Source organism: Mustela nigripes, chromosome 4, assembly GCF_022355385.1.
Source record: "Mustela nigripes isolate SB6536 chromosome 4, MUSNIG.SB6536, whole genome shotgun sequence".
Lineage (NCBI taxonomy): Eukaryota > Metazoa > Chordata > Mammalia > Carnivora > Mustelidae > Mustela > Mustela nigripes.
Window position 1 is genome coordinate 54235320 of NC_081560.1, and position 18930 is coordinate 54254249.

Genomic DNA, 18930 nt, shown 5'->3' on the forward strand with positions numbered 1-18930 from the left:
CTACTGAAAGACATCTTGGTTGCTTCTAAGCTTTGGGGATACAAATAAAGGTGCCGTAAACATCTGTGTGTAGGTTTTTGTGTGAACCCAAGTTTTCAGCTCCTTTGGATGAATACCAAGGAGCATGATTAATAGGTAATATGATAAGACTATGTTTAGTTTTATAAGAAACCAACAAACTGTCTTTCTGAATCTCCATTCCATTTTATATTCCCACCAGCAATGAATGAAAGTTTTTGTTGCTCCACATCCTTGTCAGCATATGGTGTTGTCAGTGTTTTGGATTTTGGCTATTCTAAAAGGCATGTAGTTGTATCTCACTGTTTTATTTTGCATTTCCCTGATGACATTCGATGTGGTACATGTTTCACACACTTATTTGCCATCAGCATATCTCCTTTGGTGAAGTGTCTGTAAAGACGTTTGGTCAATTTTTAAATCAAGTTCGTTTCTTATTGAATTTTAAGATTTGTTTATATATTTTTGAATAGCAGTCCTTTATTGGATACGTGTTTTGCAAATGCTTTCACCCAGTCTGTGGCTTATCTTCTCATGCTTTTAACATTGTCTTCTGCAGAACAGAAGTTTTAATTTTAATGAAGTTCAGCTTATCAAAGACTTCTTTCATGGTTTGTGCTTTTGATGTTGATTCTAAAAAGTCTTGCCATACCCAAGTCATCTTGGTTTTCTCCTCTGTTATCTCTAGAAGTTCTATGATTTTGCATTTCATATTTAGGTCTATGATTTATTTTGAGCTAATTTTTGTGAAAGGTATAAGGTCTGTGTCTATATTTATTTATTTATTTTTTACATGTGGATGTCCAGTTGTTCCATTTGGTCATTGAAATGAGCAATAACACATTATATGTGCTCTGTTCTATTGCTGTTGCTTTTTTGTCATATGCTAGTTGATTATGTTTATGTGAGTCTGCTTCTAAATTCTGTACTCTGTTCCGTTGATCGATTTGCTTAGTCTTTCACCAATACCACACTGTCTTGATTACTGTAACTTTATAGTAAGTTCTAAAGTTAGATAGTGTTGTCCTTTAACTTTGTTCTCTAATATTGTGTTGTTTGTTGTGGGTCTTTCATCTCTCCATATAGTTGTTAGAATTGGTCTGTTGATATCCACAGAATAACTTGCCAAGATTTTGATTGGAATTGCACCGAATCAATAGATCAAATTGGGATGAACTGACATCTAGGCAACATTGAGTCTTTCTCTCCACAAACATGGAATATCGCTCTATTTAAAAAATTCTTTGATTTCATTCATCAGTCATGTGGTTTTCTTTATATAGTTCTTATACATACTTTTTTAGATTTATACCTAAGTAATTCATTGTTTTGGATGCTAATATATATAGTATTTGTGCTTTTAATGTCAGATTCCACTTGTTCATTGTTGATATATAGGAAAATCACATTTGTGTTTTAACCTTGTATCCTGTAGCCATGCTATAATTGCAGTTTGTGCTTTTCAGTCTGTCTTACCTAGCATAATATTTCTGAGATTCATCCATAATGTATGGATCAGCAGTTCACTCCTATTTATTTCTGAGTAGTGCTTCCACAAAATTTGAATCTATCTTGGGTTACCAAATTCAACAGAAACAAAAACAAAAAATGATGGAGCTCAGTTAATTTTGATTTTCAGTTAACAGTGAATACCTCTTCTTTTTTGTCTTTGTTTTTTAAAGATGATTTATTTATTTATTTGACAGAGAGAGAAAGAGAGAGAGAGTGAGCACAAGTAAGCAGAGAGGCAGGCAGAGGGAGAGGGAGAAGCAGGCTCCCCAGTGAGCAGGAAGCCTGATGCGGGACTCGATCCCAGGACCTTGGGACCATGACCCGAACCAAAGGCAGTTGCTTAACCAACTGAGCCACCCAGGCGCCCAACAGTGAATACTTCTTTAGCATAAGTATATCTCATACACTATTTAGGATATACTTATGCTAAAATAATTCATTGTTTATCTGAAATTCAAAATGTACTGAAAATCTTGTATTTCATCTAACTATCATATATCAATCACAATTTGCTTATCTATTCAACTGCTGATGAACATCTGAATTGTTTCCAACTTTTGAATAGTATGATAAAGCTCCTACAAACATTCATCTACATAATGTTCTTGTGGTCATATTTTCATTTCTTTTGGAAAAATATGTGGGAATTGAATGCTGAGTCATAAGTATATGTTTAACATTATAATAAAGTGGCAAATTTCTTTCTAAAATAACTGTACCAATTCATTTTATTCAGAATGAATGAGACTTAATTGCTTTACAGCCTCATCAAAAGTTATTACTGTTATTCTTTTTTAGTTTTGGCCATTCTAGCAAGTGTGGAATGGTATCTCACTGTGATTTTACTTTGAATTTCCCTGCTGACTAATAATGTTGAATATTTTTTGTCTGTATATTGTCTATTTCTTTTTGTGGGTGTTTGAGATATCTGTTCGAGTTTGTACATTTGTTTTATTATTGTGTTGTAAGAGTTCTATCTATATCCTGGGTGTGTGTCCTTTGACAGATCTATGTATTGTGAATATTTTCTTTTACTCTCTCTTATCTTTTTACCTTTTAAATAGTGTATTTTAAAAGGTTTTAATTTCAATAAAGTCAATTTATTATTTTTTAGATACTAAATGCTCCCCTATCTAAAAATTCCTTGACTACTTCAAAATCGCAAAGGTTTTTCACCTAAGTTTTTATTTTTGAAGTTTGATACTTTAATTTTTTTTAAGATTAATTTATTTTTAGAGAGAGAATGTCAGTACAAGTGGGAAGAGGGGCAGAGGGAAAGAATCTCAAGCGGACTCCTTGCTGAGTGGTGAGCCTGACTTGGGGCTCAATTGCATGCCCTGAGATAATGACCTCAGCTGAAATCAGGAGTTGGACACTCAACTGACTAAACCACCCAGGCGCCCCTTGATAGTTTAAGTTTTTACATTTGACCTAAAATACATGTCAAATTAATAAGTGTTGGGGTGAGGTAAGGGCCACATTTAATTTGTTTTCCTCATATGGATATCCAATTTTTCCAGCACCATTTGTTAAAAAGACTTTCCTTTCCCCCAAACAAATTAATACTGGCCTTGTCAAAAATCATTTGGCTAGAGAAGTGTGGGTCTTTTTTCTGGGCACTATTCTCTTCTACTGATCTACAATGTCCATTGCTGTGCCATTTCCAATGCCTTAATGGTTGTCTTAAAATTAGATATTTATGTCTTCCAGCTTTGCTGTTGTTGTTTTTTTAAATAATTGTTTTCCCTTTCTGGGTCCTTTAAATTTTCAAATAAATTTTGGAATCAGCAGGTCAGTTTCTAGACACACAAAAAAAGACTACTGGGATTTTGACTTGTATAGCATCAAATTTTTCAGTTTTGGGAGAACACATATCTTTAAAAATACTGTATCTCTAAATCAATGAATAAGTTACATTCTCTTTATTTAGATCTTTAGTTTCTCTCAGAAATATTTTATATTTTTCATATAGATGATTTAGACATACTTTAAATTTGTTCTATTTTAATATTTTTTGATGTTATTCTGAATACCACTTTTATTTTCATTTGTAATTGTTGCCTCTATTTAGATATCTAGTCAACTTTTTTTTATAGTTATAGGTCTTACTAAAATTATCTGCTTCTTTTTGAGTGAGCTTTGGTGGTGTCTTTCAATAAATTGACCCTCAACTAAGTTGTCAAATTCATAGGCATAGCTTTTCTCATACTAAACCTGTAATCTTTTAACCTCCTTGAGATCAATAATGGTACACTGTCTTTCATACCTGATATTGGGAATTTATCTCCTCTATTTTGATTCTTTATCAGCCTTGCTATGGTTTTACTGATTTCATTAATCTTTTTAAGCAAACAAGTTTAGATTTTAATGATGTTTCTAATGTTTTTCTGTTTTAGCTTTCACTCAGTTTTGCTCTAATCTTAATTATTTCCCTTCCACTTGCTTTGGGTTCAACTTGCTCTTACTCTAGTTTCTCAAATTGGAAGCTTCACTTACAGATTTTGGATCTTTTTTTCTTTCTCAAAGAAGAATTAAGGCTATACATTTCTCTTAAAGCAGTTCTTTAACTGTATTCTACAAGTACTGATAAATATCAGTTTCATTTTTATTTAGTTTAAAATAGTCATTAAGTTTCATTGAAACTTCCTCTTTCAGGGCGCCTGAGTGGCTCAATGGGTTAAGCCTCTGCTTTCAGGTCATGGTCTCAGGGTCCTGGGACTGAGTCCTGCATTGGGCTCTCTGCTCAGCAGGGAGCCTACTTCCCCCTCTCTGTCTGTTTGCCTCTCTGCCTACTTGTAAACTCTTTCAAATAAAAAAACAAAATCTGGGAAAAAAAACCCAAAACTTCCTCTTTCAGCTCATAAATTATCTAAAAGTGAGTTATTTAATTTTCAAATACTTGTGATTTTCCAGCCTATGGCCATACCACCCTGAATGTGCCCAATCTCATCAAATATCTGTGGATTTTCCATATATATTTCTGTTACTGATTTCTATACTTTATTTCTATTATGGTCTGAGAACATTTTTGTATGTTTTCTTTGAACTTGTGAAGTTTTTTTTTTTTTTTTTTTTTTTTTAATGGCCCAGAATATTGTTTATCTCAGTGAATCTTCCATGTGTACTTGAAAAGGATGTATTCTGCTGTTATTGGGTAGTGTCCTATAAATGTCAGTTAGAGCTAGTTGGTTGATAGCATTGTTCAGGTCATCTGATTACCTGAACTTACTGATTTTCTGCCTACTTGTTCTGTCAAGTACTGATGGCTTCAGTAAAATTGTGGGTTTTTCTTTTTCTCCTTTCAGGTCTAGCAGTTTTTGCTTCATGCATTTTGAAATTTTTAAGTGCATACACATTTAGATTATGATTTCTTGCTTATGGGTCATAGTTTCCTGTTTCTTTGGGTATCTATTTGTTGCAGAATAAATACTGAATTCTGTGCACATTATGTTGGAAAAACTATTGAATTTTATTTTCTTCTGAAAACAAAATTGATTTTTGTTCTAGTAAGCAATTCAAATCCTGACTGATCATTTTGAACTTGTGTAATCCTGGTTTTATGCTTTGTTGGGTGAATCTGTAGAAAATCTTTAAACTTGGCAGGACCCAACCTATAAGTTCTATCTCCTTTGGGGATCTTGTCATGGCTAGGTTTTAGAATTTGTTAGGGCAGGTCTAGAGTCAGCATACTCTAAGGTATGGTCTTTAATCTTAAGGTGTGGCCTTTTTTGGTGTCTCAGCTATATATTTGCGGTATTAAAAAGGTATAAATGTTATCGCTCCACTATGGCTGGGCTGTGCTTTCAAAATCCCCATCGCACTCCCTGACTTTTAGGATCTCTATTATACTCAAAGTTTTGTTGCAGTTGCTCTTTGATAATCCTTAGGAAGTCTTATCCTCAGCTAAGGATTGCCTACTGGGTGCCTACAGGGACTTCTATCCCCATACCTTAACTCTACAGCTCTTTCATTGCCTCTCCAATTGCTTAAGCTGCTGTGAAATTCTATCTCTGCCTTCCAGTTTAGTGGAGTGCCCTGTTCTGTCTGGATTCTAGTTCACAGAGATGGGGTCAGAGATTTCTTCCTACGAGGAATGCTGCAACTTTATGGGCTTTCCTCATGAGTTTCCTTTCTCTCAGGGATCACGGTTTTGTGTTACCTCTTATCCAATGCTTGGAAACAATTATCCTATGCCTAATATATTTTAACCAGTTTTATGGTTGATTATGGGAAAAGGCCTGGGAATATCAGTTAATCCTAATACATTAATTTAAAAATATGTGCATATCATAGAAGTAATGGCATTTATTTTTAGGCGCCAATTTCCCCAATTTTTCTATTGAGGACTTCTAGAAATCTTATTTATTACTGTGCTTATTATTTCTCTGGTCAATCATGGCTGTGTAATTTAGTTTCCATCATGATAAGCCAGTATCTTTAATTTGTTCTTTGGATTATATCTTTAAGATTTACATAAAATTTATAGCAAGGGACATCTTTGTGTAAATACTGACCTTCTACTAAAGGCAAGTAGTAACTTACAGGATATGAGTTAAGAGGTCCCAGAAAACTCCCTAATTCCAAGTGGGAAACTGAAGATCCTTGGTGTTTGAGGAAAGGAAGTCACTGAAAGTGCTAAAAGGTCAAAGAAAGGAAGTCTGTTTTCCCAAACTACAAGGCAAAGAATGATCTCAAGCCCTTAATGAGTTTGCTATTCCAATTATGACCCAAAATAATGGGGGATAAAAGATAATTAGTGACAAAAGTTTTTATTAAAAGAAAAAGAACAAAATTATTATGACTCATGGAGTATGGTTTGTAAAATATATCCACTGAAATAAACTTTTCTGTTACTGTTTCCTTTTGGTATAGTAGAATTTTATTCTGTATTTTATTTTTTAAAGATTTATTTATTTTAGTGAGAGAGAAAGGGAAATATGTACACGTGGTAGGGCAAAGGAAGAGGGAGAGAGAGAGAGAGAGAGAGAAAATCTTTTTTTTTAAAAGATTTTATTTATTTATTTGATAGAGAGAGATTACAAGTAGGCAGAGAGAGAGAGGAGGAAGCAGGCTCCCTGATGGGCAGAGAGCCCTATGCGGGACTCAATCCCAGGACCCTGAGATCATGACCTGAGCCGAAGGCAGCGGCTTAACCCACTGAGCCACCCAGGCGCCCGAGAGAGAGAAAATCTTAAGCAGACTCCCTGCTGAGCAGAGTCCACCACAGGGCTTGATCTCAGGACCCTGGGATCATGATTAGAGCTGTAATCAAGAGTTGGACGCTTACCTGACTGCACCACCCAGGCACCCCTTATTCTGTAATTTAATTTCAAATCTCATCCTTTTGTAATTTACAGAATGCTCCCCACAATAGTTTCAAGGTAATTTTGATGAATGAATACTTTGGGAAATGTAAATAAATGGTTTTATACCTATCAATTCTAAATGCCCATTAGGATGTGATATAAACTAATATCAAGAGTTTTAGTTTATTATATCTCTTTCCAAATATGATTTACATCTGTTTTCCATTACTGGCTTCATGTGTCCCTTTTTTTTCTTTTTTAAAATTTTTTAATGTATAATATATTACTTATAAAAAAGTATAAAACTTATAAAACTGAGCAACCTTCAGTTTATTTTCTGAGCTTGTCTCTTATGGTCTGTCTCCCTCTCTGGTTTCAACCTATTTTATTTTTTCCTCTCCTACCCCATGATCCTCATGTGCTTCTAAAAAACAGTCGTAGTTTTTCTTTTGCCTCATCACAGAACCAATCTCCACACTGTCTGTGACATTCTCACTTTTAGCCACAAGATGGCCTTAAAAATCAACAATTTGCAGACACAGCAATTCTCAGTTTGGACTGATGATTTTGTCTCATATTTCTTTGTTATATATTCTTCATTTATTTTTCTTTTCCAGTTGCAGTGAGAACCAGTAAGAACTAAGTATGATTCAACGATGCATTTTTCCTTCTGGTTGTTGCCATGCTTTCTCATTTTTAGCTGTTTCATTTAGGACAATCCAACAGTTATTAACACTGCTCCTACTCTGTAGAAGTTATTGTTTTGTTATCTTATTTTTGGAATATTGCCCTGCTTTAGTTCTAAGTTAAGACCACAGGCTACATAGTGTACTTACATTGGGAAATGCCATTATAAAATCATAAGCATTTGCTTCTTTTGCTGCTTTCTCAACCTCTTCATCAGTCACTCCATTTCGTCCATATTTAATATTGTTATTAATGGTGGTTTCAAACAAAACAGGCTCTTGGCTGACCACTCCAATATGTTCTCGGTAATGGTGTACATTCAAAGTTCTGATATCATTCCCATCCACTGTGATCTGCCAAACCAAAGGAATGAATCATGTTGTGATGCCTTACACTGCATTGTGTTTAGAGTCTTTTTAGTAGTTCAAACCATAAGCTGAGGAGCAGGGTGTTTCAGGGATCAAAGACTTATTTTGATAAAATATTTATAGTATGTATATTGTCAACACTTTTTCTGATAAATGGGAATGAATAAAATGTCAAAAACCTGGCTTAAAATCTTGTCAAACCACCTGAAAATCTTAACTCTAAGAAAAACAAATTAGTAGATACATGCTATAGGAGCCACAAATGTTATAATGTCAACACACGTAACAAACTTCAATTTTGTTATTTTAAGACTGATGTGATCTTTGCATATTTTTCTAAAACATGCACTTTTTCTAAAAAGTTTTATTTCCCACGTGGGGTTCAACTCACAACCCTGAGGCAAGAGTCACATGTTCTTCCAGTTGAGCCAGCCAGGTGACCCTAGGAAATTTCCTTTACTCTCTTTAACACCCCATTTCACTGCAAAAGGCAAAAATATCTTTTATTCATTTATATAAATAATAGTAAATGAACACAGTCTTCCTCATAGATAGTACCATTACCCATTATTCCAAATATTCCAGTGGGAGGGTCAAGGTTTGATAATTAAAACTTACAGAGCCTATCTTTCTCACCAACTTTAGTATTCTCTCTGAGCATGGGTATTCTATGCTACTGTTTTGTGTATGGAATGCTTATCTAATAATCTAGTTATTTAATATTAGCATGAATACGTGAATCTAGTATGGTCCAAATTAAGACTTAGGAAGTCAAATTTAAATGAAACCAAGCTCTAGCAGGGTAGATTTTCTTTTAAATAGCCGAAAATTTTAAGAGAAGCATTAAGAATTATGCTTCTGTAACTATTGTAGTCTTATTCTCTATGCTATTTACAAGGGTAACAAAGCCAAGTGCAACATTATGGGTAATAGAAGAAAATGAGAGAGCATATTTTCTACAGATATTCTTCTGGGATATTTTGAGAAACTGATAATCTCATAAATTCTGAGTACTACAAATTATTTTTCTCCACAGCTTTCATCACCTTCTAACATACTATATGTTACTTATTTTATTTGTCGATCTCTTGTCATCAAGAGTGTAAACTTGATGAAGGCAGAGGATTTTATGCTTTGCTCATCAATATTCCCCAGGACCCAGAACACTGCCTAGCACACAGTAGGTGTTCAATAAATATTTTCTGAATGAATGGATATACAGGAAAGAAAATGAATTGGCTGAGAAAAGCCATTGTTAAAAATTAAAAACTGATATAGTTGTAAGCCCTCTGTTATAGGTGGTATTTCCTAATTTCATCATGTGATGAAATGATTGCTAGGTGCTACAAATGATTTTGCTAGGTGAACTTACAAAGCCATTGTCAGGATCATATAACCTTTGTAGAAGCTGGACTGTTGTACTCTTCCCACTGCCACTGGGGCCAACCAAGGCCACAGTCTCTCCAGACTTGATTTTGAGATTCAGATCTTTCAGAATCTATTGGAAAGTAGGGAGAAAAATTCTATAAAAGTAGGTATGTGAAAATATGATTCCCATATTTTCAGAGATTTAATGTATAATTATAAACAGAAAATGAATTTTTCTGTGATACTTAAAAACAAATTTAGATCTTGTTTTCTTTCATGTACATGTATAATAAAAATTTACATAACTTTGAAAAATGATAAAAAAAAACTGTTACCATCTCTATATAAAGAGGGGATCTAGATTAAGATTACTCATAGAATATTAACTAGCCACAGCAAACTGTTCATATTTTCAACTACCAAGTTAGTGAAAGCTTTTATCTTCTAATTTGCAATAACTGAATGAAATCTTGCCAGATATTTTCATGAGCTACTTAAGGAAATTATTTCTTAAAAATGTGGGATGCCTGGGTGGCTCAGTGGGTTGAGCCGGTACCTTTGGCTCAGGTCATGATCCTGGGGTCCTGGGATTGAATCCCGCATTGGGCTCCATGTTTTGTGGGGAGCCTGCTTCTCTCTTTGCCTCTGCCTGCCACTCTGCCTGCTTGTGCATGCTCTCTCTCTCTCTCTCTAATAAATGCATAAGTAAAATACTTTAAAAAAGATATATATATATATATATATATATATATATATATATATATATATTTAATATTATCACAAAATGTATTGCAAAGTAAAACAACCAGGAAGATTCTCTAGGTGCTCCCATGAATGGGATTCCACCATTAGAAACCCTCCTTCTCTAGCAGATCTCATGGTGTAGCACTTTAAAATTTTTCTCAATCACTGAGAGTTGCTACCAGCTTTTAGTGTCCTACAGACCTTCAATGTGAGAGAAGCCTGACAAATAACTGCCCTATGAAAATGACAACAGCAAGCAAACCCTCACCTATTTTTGCTTGCATTTATATGTACTCAGCCAGAAAATATGGGAATCTCTCCTTGGACTCTCTGACTTTGATCTCCCCATTTGTAAAGAAACAGACCCTTTAAATAAGCTAAACATAAAACTTTCAAAGGGCCAAGCAGGGAATAATTGTGTAAAGGAGGTGAGAAACTGGGGACTCCTGGTGGGAGTGCCTCCTCTGTACTTCAGTCTGGAGTTGGTTTCTGTTACTTTCCTTGGAAGAATCTGTGTTGTTGCTTTTTAAATATTTATTTATTTATTTATTTGTCAAGGAGACAGAGAGAGACACACAAGCAGGAGGAATGACGGGCAGAGGGAGAAGCAGGCTCCCTGCTGAGCCAGAAGCCTGAAGTGGAACTCCATCCCAGAAATCTGGGATCATAACCTGAACCAAAGGGAGCCACTTAACAGACTGAGCAGATCAGGCTTCCCAAGAATCTGTGTTTTGTTTATTTAAAAGTGGTAGACTCTTTCTTTAAAATTATTCATTCTTTAGCTTTAAAAAAGGGCTATATTTCAAAAAATTCACTTAAAAAGTTGTTTAAAACTCAGAGAGCACTTTACTTTGCAATTTAATGGCAAACTGGTACTTAAGTCTTCAACAACCAACCCAAATGTAGTTGCAAGTGCTGTGTTTATGTTAAGAAAAATGGTAGAAAACAACACTATTCCAGTAATGGTAATTAAGTAACAAAAATTTAAAAAAATAAAAAGCTTTGAAAAGAGAATTTCAATCAAAGAGAAAAATAAGAAAGTAGGAGTAGACAGATCTTTTCTGGATGCAAATTTTACAGGGGGTATGAGGGCATTTTAGACAGTATTAAAGGTTGATGGCATTAGTAATTTTTTATCAGTTTTACTTAAAATAGTCTCCTTCTTTTTTTTGAAGGTTTTATTTGTGAAATAATGAGCACAGAGGGAGGAGCAGAGAGGTAGAGGGACAAGGAGACTCCGTGCTGAGCATGGAGCCAACACGGGGGTCAATTTCAGAATCCTGAGATCATGATCTGAGCCAAAACCAAGAGTTGGACACTTAAAGGACTGAGTCACCCAATTGCCCTCGGTCTCCTTTTCCTACAACATAGGTATTTTGTTAGTAATTACTCTTTGCAATTTTTAGCTGTAACTACCTTTTTTGGATAAGTACACAAATAAAATGAAAAGAAAAAAGACTGATAAATATTTTCACAAGAACTTGTCAAAGTCTAAATGATGGAGGGTGGAAAAACTCTGTGCTGCAAGTGTGACTGCTCATACACGTGAGTGTGTATATGTATCTAAAAGTGAGGAAGAATTGTACCTGAAACACGAATGCTGGTGCAGTAGAGCTCTTAGGAAAGGGAGAAGGGAAAGGCACAACATGGGCATAGTTTCTTCAGGTTAGAGACTAGAAAGTTAATTTGAGTTATCTCTGTTGAATGTGATAATATTCAGGGACTACTGATAGGTGATGCCATCAATCCAAGACATTTTGGTGTGCTCCCAAATGCAGAGTAAAGGAATTTCAGGGAGTTGAAAATGTTTTAGTCAGTTGGATGTAGAAAAGAGGCTGCAAGATATAACTAGCTCTTCAAGAGTTTTTGGACCATTACTGATCTATCTTTCCTCCCCTTCCACTCTCTCCCTCTCCCGGGTTTGGCCTACTCTTTCCCTCCCTCCCTTCCTTTCTCTCTCTTTTTCTTTTTTCTTTATTTCTCTCTTTCTTTCCTGAAGTCTCAAAGAAAAGTAAAAATGATCCTAAATAATCTCTTAAGAAGAGATCTTGGCCAGGATAAGATAACATAAGACTGCACAATTCTATAATTAAATTAAGCTACCTTGACAGATGGTCTTGACGGATAACTGAAAGAGACATTGTTAAATTCCACAGTTCCTTCTATGCATTCTGGTTTATATCCTGTTGTTGAGAAGTTATCTATTGCAGGTTTCTTGGAAAAACAAGGAGAATGTTACAAATCTTCAATGGACTAACCTGACACTCTACATCCTAAAAACAGTGTAAAGACCGTTTTCTTTTACAATGTTTTCTTTTCTACTTCAGAAGTATATTGAGTTAGACATGAAGATTTCAATAAAACACAATGTCATTTTAGAAAAGTTAAAACAATCTCTTTCCATAGCCAATTGTCCAACATGGATTTTGCCCATCTTTTAGTGAAATAAGTGTGTCAATTTTTTGGTTTCTTTCTTGTAGTAATGGTAGCTATCTTTCAAAGCAGTTTGAAGTCTTACCTTATCAATAACCTGGAAAATATGAAAGGCAGCTCCTCTGGCTATAGTGAAGGTTTCAAAATTAGGGGCTGCTGTTCCAATGCAGTAACTACTATGGATTACGCTAAAAAAAACCTATAGGAACAAGAAAATAATATTTACCCTCCTCAATTACATAAGAGAGACAACAGAATGAAATGTATATATGGTTGAGATCAAAGAGATATTAGAGAAATAAGGTAGGAAGGAATGGAAGTTGTTGTCTAAATATAAAGGAAAGAATTTAATTCAAGTATGATGGCTTTTTCTTAAAGTGAAACAGCTTTTGATTATCCCATGAGTTTCTTATCACCTGCCAGGAAGTCTGAGTAGGAAAATCTGCTTACTATGGAGTGCTTACTGGTTGAGCGAGATGAGCTGCCTTTCCTCCTTGCTGATTGATCCCTTAAACTTTACAGAGAAGGATGTCACAGATTTCAGTAGCATAGAGGCATTATACTATTTCTGTTGAACTTCTCTGAATTCTTATATTATTGGACATCTTTCATTTTCAGACAGACACATATTTGCAAAACATAAAATAAGGAGAGAACCTAAGTCGGGGTATTTTCCCTATCTTTCAAATGAGGAAGCTAAGGTTTAGCAAGTCATTTGCCCCAAGTCACACACAAATTGAGAAATAAGGATGTGCCCCAAATTCCTCATGCTCAAGTTTCATTTATATACAAGTTTTAATGATCAAAGTCTCAAATCCAAAAGATAACTTTAGTTGACAGAAAAGAAATCTACATAGAATGGGAAGGCCAAGTAAGAACTGAAGTATATAGACCATATCAATTCAGTTCAGCAAGATAAATTGTTCTTAATCCTGAACTGAACTGTTTATTGTTGAAATTTGGGAGGATAAGTGAATAAATAAAAATTTAACAACCCCTAAGAGTTAAAAAAAAAAAAAAACAACCCTCTAAATTGTGACATTGGACAGAGCTGCAGAGAGTCTGTCTTTAACATTACCATATGCTGAAGGACAGAGGAAGGGCAGGAGAGTTTAATCTACAAAATTTTTCAGAGGGAAGACATTCAACAAGGTTAATGTAGACTGCCATTTTACCTCAGCAAGTTTGAAAGGTAAAAGTCTCACTAGAGACTGGCCTTTTTAATTGCTGGATTAAGAAAACTCTGTATCCTAATAGGGAATTCATTAAGGATTCTTCTAAAAGCATGGTGCTTTTAAAGATACACTGGATGAATAAATCCTGCCTTTATAACTATAATTTAAAGCTATATACAAGTCTTTTTAAAAATATTTTTTAATTTTAATTTTTATTTATTTAATTTTATTTTTTTATTTTAAGACTTTGTTTATTTAACAGAGAGAGAGATCACAACAGGCAGAGCAGCTGGTGGGGTGGTGGTGGGGACACAGGCTCCTTGCTGAGCAGAGAGCCTGATGTGGGGCTCGATCCCAGGACCCTGAGATCATGACCTGAGCTGGAGGCAGAGGCTAACTCACTGAGCCACCCAGGCGCCCCTATACAAATCATTTGATGGAAACAAGTATTTATAAAAAACATTCATTTTTTGACATTCATTGTCATTCAAAGACAATTTTTACTAAGCTCTAGATAAGAAGACTATATAGGCCAGTTACATTTGCTGTCAAGACTTACAGCAAGAACAGTTCCGATGGTATAATCAGATTCTCCACTAAGAATCAAAGAGGTTCCATACCAAAAACCAAGTCCATAGGTTCCATTCATAAAAAAGTACACGGCACCAAGAGAGAGTTTTGAAGCTATAGCTTTTCTTATGCCAATATCCTTTGCACATTTTAGATTCTGTGTATACCTTAAAAAGACAAAATGCAATGGAACAGACTTTGGGAAAACTAAAACCAAGCAAATATTGTCATAATTAAAGGAACAGACCTTTCAATTTCTTTTTCCTGGGCCCCAAAGGCTACAACTGTTCGGATTGATGACAAGACTTCTTCTGCCACAGCCCCAGCTTTGGAATAGGCATTTAATTCCTTAGTGGTCAATGAAATGATTATCTGTAATAAACCAGGACCACAGTTAACCAAAAAAATGATCCTGAGGTAGTAACGTACAGAGCATTTAATTCAGATAGAATCTAGAACGCAGACTTTTATTATTGAAAAGGTACTTAAGATCATTTGACCTAACTTCTCAGTTTGCAAATTAGAAAAGCAACTGCCAGAGATATTAACTGACTTTTTAAAGTCTCACTGCAGGGAAAGAGTTTAGTCTGAAGTAATCTTCAATCTAAATTTCTACTCTGCCTTGTATAAGCAGAGCTTCACTGTTCTCTCCCTATATTTTTAAAACCTTAGAACCTGGGTACTTACATAAATAAAATTGGGAAAGACTTGATTTGGAGATGGGTATTAGGGACACAGTCCTTTTTGGGTGCACTTTGGAAACTAGTAAGCCTAATTCGACTTCATTTGTTATTACATAAAAAGCAAGTCTTCCGTAGGCTAAAGGTCACAGAGGCAGAAGAGGAAGATGATCCTGCATATGTCTGGATTATGACCCCTGAAGCTATTACTGCATAATGCAGGCTACTAGTAAATCCTATATCTCTAACAGTAAGAGGTGAGATTTAAGAGACAGAGAAGAAGGAGTATATCATGCTTATTGATATTAGGCAGGTTTACCTGATTTTTAAAAATTTTTAAATCAGAATGTGCTTCTTTATTAAACATCTCACTTCCTACTCTTGTAATAGTAAAGGATTTCATTTAGTTTAGAACAACTGTTCAATGAAATGGAATAGAAGGAAAATTGACCTCTGAGCTATAAGTCTTTATTGCTTACTCACATAACAAATTTCATTTTCAAAACACATTCCACATAATTGGAGATGATTTTACATAAGACACACTTGGACAGTTGTTAAAGAAGTAGCATAAACTGAGTAATACTCATTATTTTCTGAATTCACATGTATATCACTGGAAAGGAAGAAACACCTAGCAAAAACCCTGATGTTTAATAAATGAATCAAAGTAAGGTAGAAACCACACATCCTGGCGTCTCTGGTTATTTGGATAACTTTGAGCTTTATTTGCTTCTTTTTTATAACCAGTTAATATAATAGCAGAACTTAGATTACCCACTGTTGTTACCTCTAAACTTCTTATCCACTTTAATTTCCTGGGCAGTTAAGTTTAAGCTCTGAACACATAGTTGGCAATCTTCCTATTGAGAGGTTTCCTCATTTCAAATATGCTGGGGATGAAGATTTTTATAAGGGCTATAAGGTCAAGACTAGAAGTCTCATTAGATAAAGATTTCTTGCCTAAACATTGAAACCTGTTAGGGATTTATTCAGCCATAGAATTTTATTGCTGCAAATTCTTGTTTGGTTGAACTTGAATAGTGTTAGCAAATAAACTCAGTAAATTTTATAGCTTTGATTTCCATAAAGAACAATTAGCTTTGCAAAATAAAAACCTCATCCATCCCTAAGAATGCACTGTGCCTCCAATCGAGATGATGGATATACACATTGGTAGAATTGCCAGACTTGATTTGGAGAGAGATACTGGGATATATTGGTTGTTTTTGTACTTAACAAAGAGCATTGGTTTCTAATCCAGGTTATAAATAGATTAATATTTTGTGATATACTCACAATAGTGCTAGAAATATAATTTAAAATGAAAATACATAATTTGTTTAAAAAATTGAAATAGATTTCTAAAGTATAAGAAGTAGACATTTGAATGTAATTTAAGATTCTTATAAAAAATAAAAACTTGAAATGGCTGATATGAAAAACTGTTTATAATTTTAGGATTTTCTTATTTTGTTCTGATGAAATGAATTGCACACATTTATCTGGAAATTTAGAATGTGTAAGACTCTCTCATAATTCTCTATCTATGCTTTCATTTGAAGTTGCACTAGGCTACTAAATGAAGAGGAATTCTTTTAGTGTTAGTAAGATATTAAAATTAACTTCATTGTGGTCAAATAACTTGAAGGCAAAAAAAGTGATTAACAGTGAACAAAATCAAAAGTATTGGTGATGTTTAATATCCCTTTCCATTTTTAGATATAGGAAATGAATAGAAATGCCTTATTTAACAAATTTAGTAAATAACCTAGTTTATACTCCTGTTTCCAGTCAACACTGCATTTAGCCATCTTGCCTACCCGAGAAAATATGGTTGCTGAAGCAATTATAAGTGGTGATGTGGAGAGAATCACCAGGGTGAGTTTCCAGCCCTTGACCAAACCAACTGCCAGGCCAATTGAAAAAGTAGATATGTTTTGAAACAACAGAGCAATCTTCTCTCCAATACCATCGCTGATTTTGTTGATGTCACTGAAACAAGTAAGTAAATGCAGTTAAGTCACTGATATAGAATATATGAAAACAAAGTCGATATACTACACATCAATCCTCTTACTTAGTCATGCGAGTGTTAAATTCACCAATGTCACAACCATCAAACCATTTGATGTCCTGTGCCAAAACTGAATGGAAAAATTGTTTTCGAATTCTTTTGGTCTGTCGTGCTGCTGTCATAACCCAAAAGGAAATCTGCATGTAGCCAAAAACCAAGGCAGTAACTCCTATTCCAGTATAATACAGAGTCAACCTGAAAAATGATTATTGGAAATATTAGTGAGACTCAAGTGCAGTTTTCCCCTTTGATAAAAAAAAATGAGATGTCATAATATTTGATTGAGAGAACTTGTGCTATAACCTATAAAATAAGTCAAAATAAATCTCCATGAGAAGTAAAGGACATTGAACACAAAATTCTAGGTTTCTCCAGTCTAGAGTGCGTCTCTCTTAATTAGTAGAAACTACTGTTTTATAACACTTGCTACTTATATCTTCTTTCAATAATTTTTAATACTTTCATTAGGAAAGTTACACTGAAGTAATTAAGATAGTTGTACATGGAATAGGTGGATGAAGAAATGATAGTAGTCTAGTACAAAATAGTTTAAAAAAAAATATATATATATACTATTAAATACAAAATTCAACTTTAGGAATTTGCCCTAAGGAAATATGTAAAAAGATTAATCTAGCTGGATGGTCATGGTAGTTAGCAACAAAAAAGAAGAGCTGAAAACAATCTAACAGGAGACCAGATAAATGGACTCATTTAAAAAATATATACTAGGTACCCCCTATGTGTGGCATTTTAGAGATACAGTCATGAGCAAGATAAGGTCTTCCTTTATTTACATACTGGTGTAAGAATTTATATCCTGGTGGGAGGAGACAGACAATACACATAGAAAAATAATTTTAGGTTGTTCTATGAGGGAAGTAAACAGGGCGATAAGTCACAGAATAACCAGTGAGTAAAAGGTGGGTTGGGAGAGCTAATACAGATAGAATGGTTAAGAAAAACTTTTTTGAGGAAGTAAAAGAGCTGGATTCCAAAAGGTAAAATGGAGCTAGCCATAAAAAGAGCAAGAAAAGCGAGAAAAATAATAGAGAAAAAGGAGAGAAAATAATAAGGTATCTGAGGCAGGAAAAACCTTAGCATATTACAGGAACAAAAGAACTCCAAAATGGTATGAAATGATTAGGTCAGAGAATTTAGCAAATATTGTAAGCAGCCGTGGTACATTGCATGTTTTAATTAATTTATTTATTTATTAAAAAGATTTTATTTATTTGACAGGCAGAGATCACAAGCAGGCAGAGAGGGAGGGAGGAAGCAGGCTCCCTGCTGAACAGAGAGCCCGATGTTGGGCTCGATCCCAGGATCCTGTGATCATGACCTGAGCTAAAGGCAGAGGCTTTAAGCCACTGAGCCACCCAGGTGCCCTGCACAGCTTTTATTTTAAGAAAAAAGGTAGACCATTGGAAAATTTAAGCATGGGATGCCCTTATCAGTTCAACTTTAAAAAAGATCAGTCTGGCTCCTCTATGAAGAATAAATGGAAGTGAAACAAACTGAAGCAGGAGTTTAGTTGGGAGGTTATTGCAATGGTCAGTGTGTGAGAAGGATAGGAACGTGGACGAAAATGGTGGCAGCTGATGTACAGAGAAATGGACAGATTCTAATTTTGGAAATACAGCAAAATGAAATTGCCAATGTACTGACTGTGAGGAATGCCGGAAGGGGAGAAATTAAGGATAAGTCCTTAGATTTTGATTGAGCAACTCAGTGAATGGTGTGCCATGTACAGCCATGGACAATGGGAAATGGAATAGATTTGTAAGAGCTATTATGTGTTTTGATTTAGATACATTAGGACCAAGGTGCCTATTAAACATCAAAGTGGGTTTTAAATAAGAAGCTGAAAATGAGAGGGGCGCCTGGGTGGCTCAGTGGGTTAAAGCCTCTGCCTTCGGCTCAGGTCATGATCCCAGAGTCCTGGGATCGAGCCCCACATCGGGCTCTCTGCTCAGCGGGGAGCCTGCTTCC

At 34.8% G+C, this 18930-nt stretch overlaps 1 protein-coding gene across 1 annotated transcript in view; it reads right to left on the reverse strand.

The window, feature by feature from the left end:
* The window catches only part of ABCB5 (ATP binding cassette subfamily B member 5), a 116413-nt gene that overhangs the window by 79925 nt on the left and 17558 nt on the right, over positions 1 to 18930 (reverse strand). The window contains exons 6-13 of the mRNA XM_059395700.1: positions 16942 to 17133; positions 16685 to 16856; positions 14429 to 14553; positions 14171 to 14348; positions 12522 to 12635; positions 12107 to 12217; positions 9264 to 9389; positions 7673 to 7876 (exon numbers count right to left, since the gene is read on the reverse strand). Coding sequence (XP_059251683.1) covers positions 7673 to 7876; positions 9264 to 9389; positions 12107 to 12217; positions 12522 to 12635; positions 14171 to 14348; positions 14429 to 14553; positions 16685 to 16856; positions 16942 to 17133 — 1222 coding nt within the window. The remainder of the gene's footprint in view (positions 1 to 7672; positions 7877 to 9263; positions 9390 to 12106; positions 12218 to 12521; positions 12636 to 14170; positions 14349 to 14428; positions 14554 to 16684; positions 16857 to 16941; positions 17134 to 18930) is intronic.